At 47.8% G+C, this 19072-nt stretch overlaps 1 protein-coding gene across 27 annotated transcripts in view; it reads left to right on the top strand.

Moving 5' to 3' along the window:
- The window catches only part of LOC109903635 (microtubule-actin cross-linking factor 1), a 250345-nt gene that overhangs the window by 196786 nt on the left and 34487 nt on the right, over window positions 1-19072 (top strand). For 23 of the 27 annotated variants that reach the window (XM_031789328.1, XM_031789336.1, XM_031789335.1 and 20 more), the window contains 5 exons: window positions 15407-15568; window positions 15812-15982; window positions 17422-17588; window positions 17937-18096; window positions 18554-18880. In XM_031789328.1, the coding sequence (XP_031645188.1) occupies window positions 15407-15568; window positions 15812-15982; window positions 17422-17588; window positions 17937-18096; window positions 18554-18880 (987 nt within the window). The remainder of the gene's footprint in view (window positions 1-15406; window positions 15569-15811; window positions 15983-17421; window positions 17589-17936; window positions 18097-18553; window positions 18881-19072) is intronic. The other 4 variants (XM_031789338.1, XM_031789334.1, XM_031789327.1 and 1 more) reach the window with 1 other exon arrangement.

The raw sequence follows: 19072 nt of genomic DNA, 5'->3' as shown, positions 1-19072 counted from the left end.
ACCAGGGCGGCGATAAGAAAGACAACCCCAATCGTCGCTCCTGGAAGGCGTTTATGCCCCCCAGTTACCCAGAGTTTGCAGAGAGGCTTGAGTTTTCTCCTGGGGAGAGTGCTGAGAAGCGTCTGTCCGGTCCTGCGATTCCACTTTCTCTACTTCCGCCACCAACCCTCACTTCCACACCCCCCTTACCTCTTTACTCACCTTCCATTGTGTCGTCCGGGGATCCTCACACTCCTCCTGTCTCATCCTCCCCTTCGTTGACACTGAGTCCCATTCCCCCCCTCCAACAGCACCCTGTCAGCAGGCAAAAACAACTTCACCCCCTGCTCCAAAAACAACACAAGCAAACCCATGCGCTACCCTCCCCCTCAAAAGAACAACCATTGGTGCAGTTACCTACCCATCCCCACCAGGGCTCTGGGGGCACCCCACAGCAGAGTCCCAATGCTACCGCCCAGCTGGACAAAAAAAAGGACAAGCATCATAGGCGCCCGGCTGTATCTCCCAAAGCTGGTATCAAGATAATTACTGAGGAGAGCCCTGAAGCGGCCAAGGCTTCTGACTCTGAAAGAGAGACGGACTCTCCTCTCCTAGAACAAGACCTGGACAAAGCCCCTCTCCTACCCCAGTTGGCTCCACCGAAACCTGTGTTCTGCCCCCCGACCAAAGCACGCACCTGGCCCCGAAGCATGAGAGGGGGAAAGCGGTCCCACGGGGGCATGCGCCACCTCTTCCCCGTCCTTCCCCCCCTGCCACCCTTATTAGGAGAGGACAGTGACCTGGACGAGGAGTCATTCTACCTACTGGACCCCCCCTCACCTTTCCTCCAGGAAGAGGAGGGGCTGGTCCATGGAGGGCTGCCACTCACCCCCTGCCTCAGCCAGGAGGAGGGTGAAGTGGGACTCTTGGGCTGGGCTCCCCCTAATGGTGAGCTCCGGCAACGAACCGCCTCTGAGCTCAAATTCGAGGAGGATGAACGCAGGATCTTACAGGAGCTGGAGGAGGAAGAAGTGGACATGGAGGAAGAAGGAAAAGGGGAGGAAGAAGGGACAAGAGAGGGGGGAGAAGTGGCGGATAAGAAAGGAGAAATTGAAGAAGAGGAGGAGAGGGAGTGGGAGGCAATGCTGAAGCTGGAGAATAGGGAGATAATGGACCGATGTTGGGAGGGGGATTCTGGAGAGGGCTGGGAACCCCAGCAATCAGAGTCTTCTGGACATTGGCCCCTTCTGACCCCTCCGACAGGTTTTGGTGGGCCTAGGGCCCCAAGTGCCTCCCCCTGCCCCAGCTCAGGGGCCGGCTCAGATGACCTTTTCCTAGAGCTGGAGAGACAATGTTTAGAGGAGGAGGGAGGGGAGAGCTCTGTGGACCCTGAATCTAGTGAGGCAACAGAGCCCAACACCCTAGCCAGTGTAGAGGAGGAGGAAGAGGAAGAGGAGGAGCAGGAGGAAGCCACTGATGCCTGTGTATGTCTTGTGGAAACTGCCCCTATGTATATCGATCAAAGGACAGAGACTGATTGCGCTGAGCCCCGGTTGGAAAACCCCTTCTCAGTTTCACCACCACCTAGTCCTGAACACATGGACCAGGTCCAACTACAGACATCTGAACACACTGACCTGGAGGAAGCACAACTCTGTTATGACCACCAGGTTCTCGTTGAAGGTGAACAATATCATATTGATGAAGAAAAGCAATGTGTAATTGATTATGAAGGCGAAGAAGAGCAGAGTTTTCCCGAGACGACCGAGATGGACTCGGTCTGCGGACCTCTCCCTGAGTCCGACTCAAGCGGGGTCCACATGTCCCAGCCGGACAGAACTGCTTGGTCCGACACCACCCAGAACGACTGTGAACATGAGCCGCCCGCTGAGAGCGAGTGGGAACTGGACAGCGGTTCATCATCGGTTCAAGAGGTCGAGGAGGTGCGCGAGGAAACAGGGTTGTGCCTCCACACGGCCTTCCCACCTCCTCCATCCCCCAGCCCACAGAACCCTTATGCCAAAGGGGAAGAACAGGAGGTGGAGGAGGCGAAGGAGAGGGCGCCAGACTGGAGTGCATGTGAGCAACCTGAGCCTAGTTGGGACAGTGGGTCCCCTGGGTCGACCCACTCAGATGGAGAAATGAGGGTTAGTGCTGCAGAGGATGTTGATGTACTAACTTCCTGTCAAGCGGAGCTGTTCTCTTCAGAGATTAATGACATTGCTAAGGAGACAACCTCTGTCACTGAGGGGATGACACTTGCGTCATCAGACACTTGGAACTGCTCTGTCCCCGCAGATAAGGTTTCTTCTCTGAACATGTCTGGGCAAGACATGGACCAGAGGTCCACAAGCACCCCCAAAGCTCTTGAAGACACACTCCCTCGTTCACACTCCCCTGCCCAACAAAGAGACTCTGCCCCCCCTTCACCCTTACCACTGTCCCCCGTCATGCATGAGCCAAGAGGGCCAGGCCTGGACAGCAAAAACTCTGACGCTTTTGTGGCCACTGACAGTTTTGTTTACCTGGCGGTCTCCGTGCCACCCCCGTTCCCTCAGGACTGCCCCCCCTCCCCGCTGGAATCCTCAACACCCCCCAGCCCCAGCCCTGTCCCCAAACCCTGCCCTGAGCCAGACAATGGGGCCTTCCTTTGCTCCGACAGCTTTGTTTACTTGGCCGCCCCGGAGCGGCTCCCCCAGGTGTCCGACGGCGGTTCCGCATGCGAGGACGCCCAGGAGCTGGACTATGGAGACTCGTACTCTGAGAGTACCCAGTCGGGAGTGGACTTCGTACTTGGGTCCATGACCGGGGACAGTGACTGGGAGTCTGACGGCTCGGCCTTGGACCCCCCTTGTACCAAAAGGGAGTGGGAAGAGCTGGAATCTGGGTTACTCCAGGGGCTTTTCAAGGAGGGCCAGTTGGAGGATCAGAGGGCCCCAGTTGCCACAACAGAGACTGAAGGGTCGGACTGTGAGACCCCCTCAGGGCCAGTGACCACAGGGCAGGGAGGAGCTCCTTCACCCTGCCCCGACATAGAGACCCAGGTGGAGGTATAACTGTTTTCCATCCGTCTTTAATTGAGGTTAATAATCAATGGTGAATATCCAGTCAGACATAAACTGGTTTGGTAGGCTACGTTTCAGGGTTAAGGTGGTGTGTATGTACTTGGCACACTGTCTCAAGTTCTCAGTCTAAACCCCTCTTCTCAGCACCGTCCTCGTCTTCATTCTGATTGGTCTTAGCATGTTCTTAATATTAATATCTTATAGGGCTATAGGAGGCAGTGTGATCAGTGGCTCTCAATTCATTTCAGTATTGCAAAGGCATTAGGTTGATACAGACACTGCTTGGAAAATGGAGTGGAAAAGGGGGCTGGGGCCACATAGCTTGTTGTACCGCTGTAGTTAGACTGTAAATGATTGCAATACGATGCACAAGGAGGGGTCTGTGTGTATACGATTGTGTACGAAGGAGCATGTTTGAGAAATGTACTTGAAACAGAACATTGCGTTTAGAGAATATCATGTGCTTCTACTTTGATGTAAAGTGCGGTGTTGACACTATTTAAGCGTATGGCTTATAAACCGCTATGTGTTGTTTGCATTGACTCTAAATAGCAGCTAGACTCATCTGTTTCAAATGGCCCAACAGTAGGGGTGTTTACGCACCTCACATGCTTGTGTACGTTCACCTTGATCACGGGCTTTGAAGTCAGCACTTCCATCTGTTTCGATGGAACTTGTGTATGGAATCAGTGTTTTGAAGGACCGGTATTCGTGTATGCAGTGAGACTTGTGACTTCTTTTGACATTTTCCGACATTGGTTGTGATTTACTTTATTCGATATAATTCTAAACTGTTTATAAGAGAGTGGGGATTTATATTTCAACACCATTTGGTTCCATTGAGCAGTTCCAGTCTGAATTAGGCTGTTAAAGCACACAGTCGGCACCCTTTCGCGGACTTTTCATTGGGCTAGTCGTCTCTGTGTGACTTCCGTTCCTCCTGATCTACATATCCTCACAGTGTACTTTTCTATTCTCTTCCGACTCCCCCGGTATTTGTTTGTGTGTGTGTGTGTGTGGTTCTGTACGTGGGAGTAAATGACTATAGTATTTGCCTCTTGCTTTAGTGTCCTCACCACCACATAGTGTGCTTCAATTCAGTTCTCTCCCTGTGCTGTTTATCTGTGTGTATTTATGTGGGTATGTATTTCTGGGCCAGTGTGTTTGACTGGCTGTCATGCCTAAACTAGGTCCTTCTCTGCTTCACACTGTCTGTCTGTCTGGGGCGTCCTTGCCCCTGCCTGCCTGATGGACTCCTAATTAACTTCCGATGGACTCCTGGGTTTTTTATTATTAAATGATTGACTCCATCAGCTACACACAGTGGTGGCCTGGTCCTGGCTGGCTGGTCGTCCACATCTCATTTACTATGGGTGTGTGCCTGTGGGCTTCATCTAATTTAGTATGTGTGGTTTATGCGTAGTCACGGTCTCTCTGGCCCTCCTAAATGCAATCAGATGCCCTGTCCTGTCAGCCTGGATTTGACTGGAGAGGATTAGAGTTACCGTCTACTGTAGTACAAGGAGGTTTCTGAGGGGAAAAGAAAATCACTGTCTGTTGGCAGGGTGGCAATCTCCCAACCATACAATTCTCCCCATGCCTCCCCCTCTCTCTACTCTTTCACCCCCTCTCTTCTCTCTCTTTCTCTCTTGTCCTCCCCTCACCCTTACCCTCTTTTTCTCTCTTTTTCTCTCTCTACACATTTTCCTCTTTCTCTCTCTACACTTCTCTCCTCTCTCTCCCCCCACAGTCCGATGGCAGTGTTTCAGAGATAAGGAAGTGAGAAGTAAACACTAGGGATCTATGGAGGGAGAGTTGCTGTTGCCAGTAACACACAAACACTGTACGAAGTTGTCGGGGGGGAATATAAATAGAAGATAAGGGAGTGCCAGGGTCTATCTGAGCCGCTGACCTCTCAGCTATGGCAAGTCACGCCCTCTTCAATGCCAAAGGCCACTTTGGACAGGAAACCAAATATACAAGCGACCGTAGATTGTAATTCTCTTTTTTTTTTATGGAAATGGCGGCCATTTTGGTGCAAGAGAGAGCACTCTGTGAGAGAAGAAATAGCTGTATGGCTCAATTACCTGGTAGTACTCAAAGATAAGGCCCTGGTAAAATGATTAGGAGGGCTAACCTGGTAGGGCCAATCAGAAGAGTGTGCAAAGCTGTCATCAAGGTAAAAGGTGGCTATTTGAAGAATCTCAAATACAAAATATATACACTTTTTTTGGTTACTACATATGTGTTATTTCATACTTTTGATGTCTCCACTATTATTCTACAATGTAGAAAATGAAGAAAAACCCTTGATTGAGTAGTTGTTCTAAAGCCTTTGACCGGTAGTGTACACAACACTAGAGCTGACCCGTTTTAGTCGACCGGTCAATATTGTGGTCGCTTTAGTTGAGCTGTAGCAAAAAATATATATCTATATCATGGTGTACAAGACACCTGTCTGATATGTGCCTGTCTGAGAGGACTAATCCATTGTGGAGGCCGTGGGGATGGCACAGTCCATCACTCTTAAGACCTGTTACAGAAATTGTATTTTGTTATATTAAGTAAGTCAACGGTGCAATACGAATAATTTTTTATTTATTTTATAACAAATGTGCTTTCTCCGGTGTTTCAGTGGTTCTGAAACACACCGGTGAGCTGTTGAATTAGCTCCTTTCCCTCGACCATGTTGCTGTGTGCATCCTCTAACAGCATCGTTAACCAGCATATTGGTGTTGGGAAAAATGTGGCGGAGGCAGCAGCAGAATGAGGAGAGGAGAAAACAGCCCTTGACCTATTGTCTAAGGACAGTGAGGCGAGAGGAAACCCCAGCTTAAATAGGTCTATAATCAATAGTCTAACTGTTAAATGTGCCTGGCTTTTAATACCTCATTCAGACAGTGTCAGATCTCTTCCCTTTTTCCACATTTTGTTACATTACAGCCTTACTCTAAAATCTATCTACACACAATACCCCATAATGGCAAAGTGAAGTTTTTTAGACACTGAAATACCTTATTTACGTAAGTATTTGGAACCTGTGCTATGAGACACGAAATTGAACTCGGGATGCATCCGGTTTCCATTTATCATCCTTGAAGTTTCTACAACTTGACTGGAGTGCACCTGTGGTAAATTCAATTGATTGCACATGATTTGGAAAGGCACACACCTGTCTATATAAGGTCCCACAGTTGTCAGAGCAAAAACTAAGCTAAGAGGTCGAAGGAATTGTCCATCGAGCGCCGAGACAAAACATTTCTGCAGCATTGAAGGTTCCCAAGCACACAGTGGCCTCCATCATTCTTAAATGGAAGAAGTTTGGAACTACCAAGACACTTCCTAGAGCTGGTCGCCCGGCCAAACTGAGCAATCGGGGAGAAGGGCCTTGGTCAGGGAGGTGACCAAGAACCTGATGGGAGCACCTTTTAGAAGGACAACCATCTCTGCAGCACTTCACCAATCAGGCCTTTATGATCGTGGCCAGACGGAAGCTACTCCCCAGTAAAAGGCACATAACAGCCTGTTGGAGTTTGCCAAAAGGCACCTAAAGGACTCTCAGACCATGAGAAACAAGATTCTCTGGTCTGATGAAACCAAGATTAAACTCTTTGGCCTGAGTACCAAGCATCACATCTGAAGGAAACCTGGCACAATCCCTATGGTGAAGCATGGTGTTGACAGCATCATGCTGTGAGGATGTTTTTCAGCGGCAGGGACTGGGAGACTAGTCAGGATCGAGGAAAAGATGGAGCAAAGTACAGAGATCCTTGATGAAAACCTACTCCAGAGCACTTAAGACCTCAGACTGGGGTGACGGTTCACCTTCCAACACGACAACGACTCTAAGTACACAGCCAATACAACGCATGAGTGGCTTCGGGACAAGTCTTTGAATGTCCTTGAGTGACCCAGCCAGACCCCGGACTTGAACACGAATGAACATCTCTGGAGAGACCTGAAAATAGCTGTGCAGCAAGGCTTCCCATCAAACCTAACAGGGCTTGAGAGGATCTGCAGAGAAGAATGGGATAAACTCCCTAAATACAGGTGTGCCAAGCTTGAAGCGTCATACCCAAGAAGACTCGAGGCTGTTAGTACTGCCAAAGGTGCTTCAACAAAGTACTGAGTAAAGGGTCTGAATAAATAAAAAATTATACATTTGCAAAAATGTCTGAACATGTTGCTTTGTTATTATGGGATGTTGTGTGTAGATTGAGTGGGGGGGGGGGGGGGGGGGGGGAACAATTGAATCCATTTTAGAATAAGGCTTTAATGTAACAAAATGTGGAAAAGGTTAACAGGGTCTGAATACTTTCAGAATGCACAGAAATAATGCAGATTCTGCTTCTGTTAACTGCTTGAGTTTTTGTTTAATATCCTGCTGATTCCATGAGCACCAATTCACGAATGTGACTGTTTCTAGTCTTCGATGTAATGAAGGCTTAACAAACAAAAAAAACGTTATAACTGACAGTCTGATTCGCTTATAATGTATTTAGTATTTACATTGTTCCAAAAGGTCCGAAAATAATATTGTAATCTATACAGCACCAGTTTGGTACACTTAATATCCACGCAGTGCTGGCTCCTTGTTTTTATTGATCTCCAGTATTTTCTACGAGTCAAATGTGTTCCTCACATCTGACTTCCCCTTTACCTCAAGAGCAACCAGTAAATATTACCCCATTTCGAGTTTATTTGTCAGGTCCTCTGCATCCATTTTGCTGTTATGGTGTTCGGCGTCTGTCATAACTAATTTATTGATGTGATCATGATATGCTATAGGTCACTTCCTATTGGTTACGTGCAAGAGAGGAGGCGTTGAGAGTTTGGGGAATGTTTTTCAGATTTCGGTGACAGAACTTTTCAGTCAGAAAGGTCTGTAATTATGTTCCAGCTTCAGCAACATGGACAGAGGGATAAACACTTGATGTTCTGTGGTGGTCTATGCAACAGGGAGGAGAGAGAAACAACGGGTGCTCGTCACACAGTCACTCGCTGTCGTGTTTTTTTTTTTTAACACCAGCCTAGCATGTCTGGGCCAGGCCGGCACAATCAAATCATTTGCTGGTCGGACGACCTCTAGTCATTTGTGTGTCTTAATTATTGAATCAAACAGTATGCTTAAAGCATCAAACCATCTCAGTGAATATAGTTTAATTGATTAAAAACACAAAGGATATGTCTATATGGAAAAATACACATATACCAATCGATTGGTCGGAGGAACAGACTTGGCCGACCAAGATTTTTAGCCTGGGGACAACTATACAGAACACAGAGTCCGGTGTTCAATTTCACGTGATTCCGTTTTGGTAAACGTATCTGATATTTTCTGAATGCAACATGAGCACGCTGACACACATTCGTGTTTAGAAGAAAGTGGAGAGTAAACATGTGTTTACATTGGAAGATTGAAACGAAAGGCAGGAGAGATGCTTAAACACAGAGTGCAACGAGTGCACTGTAGGTGAGCTCAGATCCGGTAACACGGGCATATTTAATATGATAATGATGGCACTGAAAGACAAGCAGACATCCAGGAAGCACCTGCAAAAGAGGAAAAACCGAAAGGGAGGGAGCGAGAGAGGGGGAGAATGAGGGGAGATGGAAAGGGAGGAGAAAGGGGTGAAGGAGAGAGTGAGAGCGCGGCGAGGTTAAGGCCACAATGGCCCGAGTGCAGAAATGAGCTTGTGCTTGGGTTCCTTTTCAAGTGCAATTTATCATGAAAAAGGATGTTTCTCTACCACTTTGATGATTTATTCATTCAGCACTGCCTGGTCTGACCATCGAGAACTACTGCAATATTCTAACATGGTGGTCAGGGCAAAAAAATAGATCCTTCTACTGAGAGGGAAACTGCGGGGGGATAAGGATGGAGAGAGACGGGAAGAGAGTGAGAGGCCAGCGCAAAGGCAGGAAGAGCGGGAACGAGGGAGGATAGGGAAGTCGGAGACAGGCTAAAGGGCTGTTATCCCTGTCCTTGATTTGGATGGGGAATGATATTGTATCACTGTAGTTCTCTCAGAAGAGTCATCAGATTAGTCCCACTCTATTTATGTAAGTCAATACGCCCACTGCGGCTTTCTCAGTAGCATGTGGACAAGCTGTCTATACACAGTAAGGGAATGTATACACGTGTTGGACTTGAACACTGGTGTGTTACACTGTCCCTATTTGGTGTTTTATTAGGATCCCCATTGGCCACTGCAAAAGCATCAGCGACTCTTCCTGGGGTCCACATGAAACATGACACAATACATGGTACAGAACATTTATTAGTCAAGGACTGAACTACACACATTTAAAATGTCACACACAGCCTGCATGTCAGTCCATACACATAATATCTAAATCTAATACATAATATAGTGCAAATTGCAATACAAGGTGTAAAATGGCTGTGTCTCTTCAGTCCCTGTACATTTGTGGATGAAGTTTTTGAATGAAGTATGTGGCTTGGTCTGCAGTGTCGGTGGGAAACCAACTCGTGTCGTTAATCTAGTTGGCACTGCGGTTCATACTGGTCTGTAGTGTGGGTGTGTCTGCATGCAATATTGGCCGTGACGTTAGTTCCAGTCTGGAGGTGAATGGAGTTGAATCAGGCGCTGGTTGTTTATGTTAGCTGGCGCTTGTCCGTTTGTCATGATTTGAGGTGGTGATTGGTCCAGCCATGAAGACTGCTGCCTCTCTACTGTACTGCGTTAGCTGGTCAGCTCCATGTACGCTCGCATGGGAACACACAGACTTCGAGCGCGCCCACGGATGCATGCGACGCACACACAAACACGTGTACACACACGCACGCATGCTGACACACACTGTTTTAACACTTTAGTGTTTAGTGAGTTCTTGTGGTTTTTGGTGTTTGGAGAGCGAGATGATTAAGTGATCATGCCAGAGAAGCCGGTGTTTTGGAGGACATATTGGCGCGGGTGCGAAAGGCCGAGAAACCCTGGCTTCTCGAGCATTATCACAATTATACAACGGGCTACCAACATATTCAAATAATGATCGACATATTTTCATTAAAAACATTATTTTGATTCATTGATTCATACTATTTCATCCTTCCACAAGATAAAGTCCTGACACACATCTAGTCAGTCATTTGTGTTCTGTATCTATAGACGCGACCCAGTCGTTCAGTCTTTTGTGTTCTGTATCTATAGACGCGACCCAGTCGTTAGTATGGCAATGGAACTTTTAGAACGGACTGGCAATGTTCTTATCCCTTCCTTTCAAGCTTGCTAGCTTGCTAACTCCGGGTCATTTACAGTCACGTCAAAAAGTGCAGTCTGAATAACAGCAAAGTAGCTCCATTTGCATTTGTTTAAGCTGTTTTGTAGTTAGCTTATGATGCGTGACTTTGCCTGGCAGAGAAGATGCGCTGTCTTGTCAGGACACTGTTCAGACAAAAGACACACATTCCATGACATTAATTTGAGCGGATTTTAATAAATGAAACCATACATTCTATTTGCTATCCACCACAGCTGACATGGCTATAGCTACTTATTGTATGTCACATGTATCTGTACATTCCTCTGGATGATGGTGCATTGGTTGAAATGTCTGTCGGTCTGTGCTACTACTACTGCTGCTGCCTTGCTTCAGCCTTTTGGGTGTTGATGGTGCTGCATTGTTGTCTTTGTTTTTCGGCCAGGATGTTGCTCCGGCGTTTTCTGTGTCAGTCACGGACGCCAGTAGCTCCCTCGCTTCTAAACCAGAATTGGCCAGTTTCTGGACTGTCGTGGTCCTGATGCTGTGCTTTGTGTATGTAGTTGTTCCCGCTGCCCAGCAGATCTTGGGTAGAAGTGCTGCCAGATAGATCGAGTCCCCGATACACACTCTGGGCATTTCAATAGATTTTTCTCTAGTGATGCCACCGGGCATAGTGGGTTCCCTGGCTGCTCGAACATACATCCCCTCTTGGACTCCCTGCCCCTCTCCCTTGGGTCCAGATGATTCTTTGTGGCCTCGTTATATGTGATAGTGGCGTATCTGAGAGGGAGAATGCATTATTATAATATAGTTTTCCAGTAGCCTAATTACAGGTGCAAATTAGAAATAACACAAACAGGCTTTGAACAACATACCTTAGACCGTTCTCGTCTGTTTTCACGAGGAATGAGTTGGGCTTTAGTTTGACCCAGATGTAACTGGAGGTCGAACCACACTTTCTGGACCAGACCCCTTGGTGACCCGGGATTCAGAGCCTGGGAGTTTGAGCTGGGCCATGTCCTTATCGGTGATGGGAGGGTGGCTGTTAGATATCCTTTCCTTGCCTTCTTAGCTGATTGGAGGTGGTAAATTCAGTGTCCTTCATAAGTCACCAGCTGTGACCGATGGGCGGGTCATTTAGGAACCGGCTGAACCCACTCCGGAGTACATTTCCATAAAACTGTCGGAGAAGGATGTTATACTCTTCCTTAGTGACATTTTTGAAGCCAACAACTTTTTTATTCTCTGCTAGCCAGCCCTCAAAGCAACGCCACAGCCCTTTTTCCCATTACAGCTTTTCTCTACACATTTATATATATTTTTAATTGAACGTTTATTTAACTAGGCAAGTAAGTTAAGAACAAATTCAAATTTACAGTTATGGCCGTCCAGGGAAGAGTGGGTTAACTGCCTTGTTCAGGGGCAGAATGACAGATTTGTACCTTGTCCGCTCGGGGATTCGATCCAGCAACCTTTTGTTTACTGGCCCAACGCTCAAACCACTAGGCTACCTGCCGTCATTCAATGCAGTATCCTCCAAGTCTGTATGCCTGGGTATTATTGCTATCTCCATTTTCCCCCTTCATCCATAGTCATTCCGCTGAAAATATAACAAAAAATTCCACTCATCCATTTTAGTCTTCGCAACAAAGTATCGATTTAGCCAGTCAACTGAAAACAAGTTGTGTGTGTTGCTATGACAACCAGCTCAATTTGCTGTCTGGCTCCTTCGGGCACATTCACTTTATATGGGAGGGTGGAAATCACAATTCAATATTGAAACAAATGTAAAAATTCGGAGAGACAGACAGCAAAGGTTTATACAAATCTCTGCTTTTTTATAGCGGAGCTTCTTGTTATACATTTCCTGGCTGATGAGACAGTGGATTGCTCAGTGAGATGGAACTGAGTAAATGGGCATTTCAGCGTCATTGGTTTGGCCGGTGGTAACTTGTGAAATAGACACCAGCTGGAATGCGGTTTTAACCAATCAGCATTCTGGATTAGACTCACCCGTTGTATTCGAGACTGAGTGAGATGTCAAACACGTAGTAGAAAGTTAGAGTTTTATCCAGTTTTCTCGGTGGTGGAACTGGCTTGAGCCAGAAACGTACAAAATAGAATGAAAAGAAATCCATGTAAACTGAATTGTGGTTCAAGTGAGAAAGCCAATGTCTGGTTGAGGTTTTGGTCAAGAGGGAGGCGAGGGTAGCGCATGAAGAGAAGGGATGTTGAGGTTGGAGGGGAAAGTGAGGGGTTAGGAGTGAGTGACGAAAGTAAGGGAAATGTGAAGGATGGTGGAAGGGAGTGTGTGTGTGACTGTTGATCCACTGCCATGGTTCAAGAGGTGGGGAGGAATGAGAAACATCCAAGATATTTTCCGAGCTCTGGTTTAGTGGAGTCGACCGCTTTGACCTGGCTAGAGAGAGAGAGGGAGGGGAGGGAGAGAAGAATGAGAATAGGGGTCTGGACACGTGCAGCATCGTGCACACACACACGCACACACGTTCATTCAGTCAAATACACAGAATACACACACTGTCCGGGATATGGATAGGGTGGAGTGGGTCATGGCTGAGGCTCATTGTTGTCGAGGCAGTCAGACTTCCTGTTGGAAGCAGGGAGGAGGCCCATCACCGCAACACAGCTGTGACACACACAAACACATAATCCAAGACACATCTTGTTCTATTTTAGCATCCCTGTTTTCTTTCAAACTGCTACACGTCATCTCCTGGTGTGGAAAAGCAGCACTTTCACACAATATTTACTCCAGATGAGCAGAATCCAATAAAACCGTTCATTATAGAACGAGATGAAAGACAGGCCTCCACACAACCGCTTCTAGGTGATTATACGGTGTAGAAAAACAATGACCTTAGATGAGGCTCAAAAGAGGATAAAACTCTAACTCATAGAAGTCCCCCTCCCCATCGTTCCTTCTCACAAATGCAACGCAACGTTTTTGTGCCTACATTGCAGTTATAAGGCAAACAATAGTTCAAAGCACTTCCTTTGTCTTAGTGTTTCTCTCATTTGAATTGAATCAAAATCAAATCAAAGTTTATTGGTCCCATACACAGATTTGCAGATGTTATCGAAAGTGCTTTTTGTTTCTATATCCAGCAGTGCAGTAATAGATGCAGTTAAGAGCGTTGGGCCAGTAACCGAAAGGTCGCTGGTTCAAATCCCAGGACCGGCAAAGTGGAAAAATCTGCCATTCTGCCCTTGAGCAAGGCAGCAACTGCTCCCCAGGCGCCGATGACGTGGACTTGGATTAAGGTTGGAGGCGGTGACGTTGCCGTATCAGGTGCTTATACAGCCCCACGGGATGCGCTCAATGGTGAATCTGTAGAAGTTTGCGATGGTTTAAAGACACATTTCTTTAAACTCCTCAACACACTGTCTGTGTGAAGGGACCATTTCAGGGTGTCAGTGATGTGCGAGCCAAGGAACTAGAAGCATCTCCCCGTCGGTGTGGATGGGGACGTGCTCTCTGCTTTATCTTGTAGTCCATGACATGCTCCTTTTTGTTGAAGTTGAGCGAGAGGTTATATTCCTTGCACCACTCTTCCCGGGGCTCGTTGTTGGTAATCAGGCCTACCGCTGTTCTCGTCAGCAAACTTGATGATTGAGTTGGAGACGTGTGTGGCCTCGCCGTCATAGGGGAACGGGGAGTACAGGAGGGGGCTGAGCACGCACCCCTGTGGGGCCCCCGTGTTGAGGATCAGCATGGCGGAGGTGTTGTTGCCTAGCTTCAACACTTTGGGTTGGCCCATTAGGAAGTCCAGGACCCAGTTGCACAGGGAGGGGTTCAGACCCAGGGCCCTGAGCTTAGGGGTGAGCTCTCAGGGCACTATGGTGTTGAGGGCTGACCTGTAATCGATGTACTCAATTCCTAAATTGGGTATTCCTCTTGTCCAGGTGGGATAAGGCAGTGGACAGTGCAATGTCGATTGCATCGTCCGTGGATCTGTTGGGGCGATATGCGAATTTCAGTGGGTCTAGTGTCGCGTAAGGTGGAGGTAATATGGTCCTTAACTAGCTTCTCAAAGCACTAGCGATAGTCATTTAGTTCAGTTACCTTCACTTTCTTGGGTACAGGAACAATGGTGGACATCTTGAAGCAAGTGTGGTTAACAGACTGGGATATGAAGAGATCGAATATGTCCAGAAACACTCCACTCAGCTTGTCTGCACATCTGAGGCTTGGGATGCCGTCTGGGCCGGCAGCCATACAAGGGTTAACACGATTAAATGACTTACTGACGTCGGCCACAGAGAACGAGAGCACACAGTTTTTGTGAGCGTCTGGGGTCCGCATCGTCGGCTCGATGTCAACAACTAGTCCTTCTGTTTCTCTTCCAGTCATTCCTCCCACTATTCTCAGAGCAATTCTTTTGTCCCGGCCCCTAGGCTTTGCCAGTTCTGGTCTATGGGTGTGTTTGCCAGTTCTGGTCTATGGGTGTGTTTGCCAGTTCTGGTCTATGGGTGTATTTGCCAGTTCTGGTCTATGGGTGTATTTGCCAGTTCTGGTCTATGGGTGTGTTTGCCAGTTCTGGTCTATGGGTGTGTTTGCCAGTTCTGGTCTATGGGTGTGTTTGCCAGTTCTGGTCTATGGGTGTGTTTGCCAGTTCTGGTCTATGGGTGTGTTTGCCAGTTCTGGGCTGTAGTGTGTGTTTGTGTGTGTGGCCCGAGCGTTGGCATCTCTACCATTGGGAACCACCATGGCTAATTTCAGATCCCTGTAATCTCTATACAGCTCTATGGGAAAGCAGCCATTTTGCATTGAATCCCCGTATTTGATTTCAGGACATTGAGCTGGTTTTCTTTAGAGTTGGACACCCATTTCCATCATGCTGTGTCTCCAGCCCTAGATGGTGGTGTGTTTGAGTAATGTGGCCAGACAGGTGAAGGGTGTGTTCAACTCCCTCTTTTCCAGCCACACTTACTTTCCAGCACTCTAATCCTTATAATCCCTTTCTCCTCCCTCCCTCTTTCTCCTCCTCCCTCTGTTTCTCTCGCTTTCTCTCCATGTCTCTTCTCTCCCTCCATTTCTTTATCTCTCTCGCTCTCCTCTCTCTCCCCCGCTCTCCTCTCTCTCCCCCTCCCTCTTCTCTCTCTCATTCTCTCAGGCGGTGGAGAGGGAGCAGGTGGACAGCATTCAACCCAAGCTGCAGCACGTGAACGCTGTGGGCCAGGGCCTGATCCAGAGTGCAGCCAAACACACAGACACCCAGGCCCTGGAGCATGACCTAGAGACCACCAACCTCAGATGGAACTCCCTCAACAAGAGGGTAAGTCAGTCTGTCCGTCTGACCATCTATCCATCGGTCTGACTGTAATGGTATGTCTGTGCTATGGTTTGTGTGTGCGTGCGTGCGTTTGTGTCTGACTGAGTATGCATATTTACGTTTGTTTGATATGCGTGAATGGAATGATGGGTTTGTAAGGAACCAGGTTTATGTTTGTCTATGTATACCCGTCCATGTCAATACAGTCATTGTCCCCCCTCACTCACTGCATTGTTCCTTGAACAGATTGCAGAGCGCATCGCCCAGTTGCAGGAAGCTCTGTTGCATTGTGGGAAGTTCCAGGATGCCCTGGAGCCTCTTCTGAGCTGGCTGAGTGACACGGAGGAACTGGTAGCCAATCAGAAGCCCCCGTCAGCCGAGTATAGAGTGGTCAAGGCCCAGATCCAGGAACAGAAGGTGAGCGAGAAAGGGATGAGTGGAGAAAGGGATAGATGGAGTCAGGGATGAGTATCTAGATGGAGAGTTGTAGTGAGGAACATATATTTTATTTTAATACCAGGTCTTTTCCCTATATCAGATACTAAGTCATTTACTGGCCATTAGAGACATGTGGAACCTAGATTTGCATAAAAGCAAGCTTAAGCTAAACAAGCTTAATTTATTCATATATTAGAACTTTATTTATTCATAGATAATAATAGAATGGGCTATTACTGTTATTCAATTGTCCTTATTTTCACCAAGAGACAAATGAAAGGGAAACACTCACACACCTAATTATCTGGGTGTTTTGGCAGAGGAAAAGCTCAAATGAGTCTGCCAGTCTGGTTGGCATTCAACACACACCAGTTAACACAGATGTCGGATTACAATGTTCAGAGAAACCGAGAGGCTGAAGAAAACACAATGTCTGCATTCCCTCTTCATCTGGAACACTTCCCGTGTTTGTGTGTCGAGGAGCGCGGCGGATTCAGCCCCGCCACTCTGTCATACGTGTCTCTGTCCGTCGCTGAAAGTGTCGAGCCTCACTGAGGGTCAGTGGCGAGGAAACTGGAGACGAGTGCCGTTTTACCGGAGGCTCGTTCAACGTCCCTGAACGGTTATGAAGGGGTTCAGAAAGGGAAGTACTGCCAAATTGAGCTACGACTCATCGTGGACGTCGTCACAACAGGGGTGGCCTGATATTTGAGATACTGTGTTGTTGAGGAACACTGCAAAACATTGCAGTATTGAATGTGAAGTATGTTCTAGCTATCTTGCCAACTTTCCACCAGCAGCATACCACCCTGCATACCACTGCTGGCTTGCTTCTGAAGCTAAGCAGGGTTGGTCCCTGGTCAGTCCCTGGATGGGAGACCAGATGCTGCTGGAAGTGGTATTGGAGGGCCAGTAGGAGGCACTCTTTCCCCTGGTCTAATGCCAGGGGTCTAATGCCCCAGGGCATTGATTGGGGACATTGCCCTGTGTAGGGTGCCGTCTTTCGGATGGGACGTTAAACGGGTGTCCTGACTCTCTGAGATCATTAAAGATCCCATGGCACTTATCGTAAGAGTAGGGGTGTTAACCCCGGTGTCCTGGCTAAATTACCAATCTGACCTTCAAACCATCACGGTCACCTAATAATCTCCAGTTAACAATTGGCTTATTCATCCCCCTCCTCTCCCCTGTAACTATTCCCCAGGTCGTTGCTACAAATGAGAATGTGTTCTCAGTCAACTTACCTGGTAAAATAATGGATAAATAAAATAAATAAACTGTTTTACACCGAAATCCTAGAATCAGCGACTCTTCTGGTCTTGAATATACCCCTAACCCTAATATACATGCAGAACAAAGAGTATGAGAGTTGGTATTATTTGTGGTGTTGAACGTCCCGTCTCGGTCTCATGTTCCAGCTGTTACAAAGACTGCTGGACGACCGCAGAGCCACTGTTCAGATGATCCAGGGAGAGGGAGAGAGGATCGCAGCCACGGCCGAGACACAGGACAAAGACAAGATCCAGAAACACCTGGAGAGTCTGGGAGAGAGATGGGACGAGCTGCTGGAGAAAGCCAGGGCAAGGTAACGTACATTATTGTATGGACACACTACACATAGGAGTTGATATAACCGGTCATCATTCATCACGTACATGCACCACAGTCAGTGACGACATCTCAACACCACAGAAAGACTCTTACCCATGCATAGTGAACATGCATGCATAGTACACACACACACACACACACACACACACACACTAGCCTACCTACAGAATGCATTACCATTACTGCAGTACACAACCTACACATTCCTGACTGTCGTGTCTGAATCCTTATTTGGATCCACGATAAGACATTGATATACAAAGGCGACCCAAACCCTCACCCCCTCTCTCCCTTCTTCTCCCTTCTCCTCCCGCCTCTGCAGGCAGTGCCAGTTGGAGGATCTGCAGGCGCTGGCACTTCAGTTCCACGAGGCGGTGGAGCCTCTTGGAGAGTGGCTGAGTGCCACCGAGCGACGCCTGAGCACCGTCGAGCCCATGGGAACCCAGACTTCCAAGATCACCCAACAGATTACAAAACACAAGGTAACGTGGTTGACGGTGTCACAAGGTAACGTGTCCTGTCTCGAAACACGGGTTGCGTTTTCGGTTTCCTTTGAGGAAAAGAGGTGAATAAGGACAGAAATGAGGGTTTAAGTCTCTGGAATGAAACTAGGGAGACAAGAGGATGGTACCTGAACACACGACTGGTTACTTTCCATTGAGAGAAAGAAAGGGAAGCCCAGGCTCAACTATTTTCCCCTCAACATTTTGATATGATTTGATATCAAATATATATTATATTTCATTGAACCTTTTTTGTTGTTTATGATTTTATGTTTTTCTTGTAAAGTTATCATAGATATTTGGCTTTCATTCGTTCCTTCTGATTTCTCATTCATTATGATTTCTCATCTGCATCCTCATCTTATCCTTCATTTGTTCCCTATGTTTTTATTCTGTTCTCCTTCACTCCTCCCCCTCGCCGCACACACCACCCCAGGCCGTCCATGAGTCCGTCTCCTCTAGAAGATCCGAGGTCAACCGCCTCGAGGCCCTCGGCCAATCCCTGGCGCCCCTCAGCTGCGCGGCCGACCGCGATTGGCTGAGGGAGCGTGTGGGGGCGGTGCGGCTAGGCCACTCGGAGCTCAGTGATTGGTGCCAATGCAGGGCCGTCATGCTGGAGCAGGCCCTGGCCAATGCCCAGCTGTTTGGGGAGGATGAGGTGGAAGTGCTCAACTGGCTGGCTGAGGTGGGCCAGCGGCTGGGACAGGTGTCTGTGCAGAGCTACCAGCCAGGGGTCCTCACCCAGCAGCACAAGCACTCACTGGTACGATACTATGGTGTGGACAGGGAGTAGCTATTCATTAACACAGGGATACTACCGCACTACCGCAGGGAGTATTGTATTGGCTATTACTGTCTAGACATTGAGTAGCAATAGGAATGACTCATATTACGTTCTACGGATGTCAAACTCGTTCCACGGAGGGCAGAGTGTCTGTGGGTTTTTGGTCGTCCC

The sequence above is a fragment of the Oncorhynchus kisutch genome, linkage group LG14, assembly GCF_002021735.2.
Source record: "Oncorhynchus kisutch isolate 150728-3 linkage group LG14, Okis_V2, whole genome shotgun sequence".
NCBI lineage: Eukaryota > Metazoa > Chordata > Actinopteri > Salmoniformes > Salmonidae > Oncorhynchus > Oncorhynchus kisutch.
The sequence above is the reverse complement of the archived record's forward strand: the minus strand, read 5'-3'. Positions and strand labels throughout refer to the sequence as shown.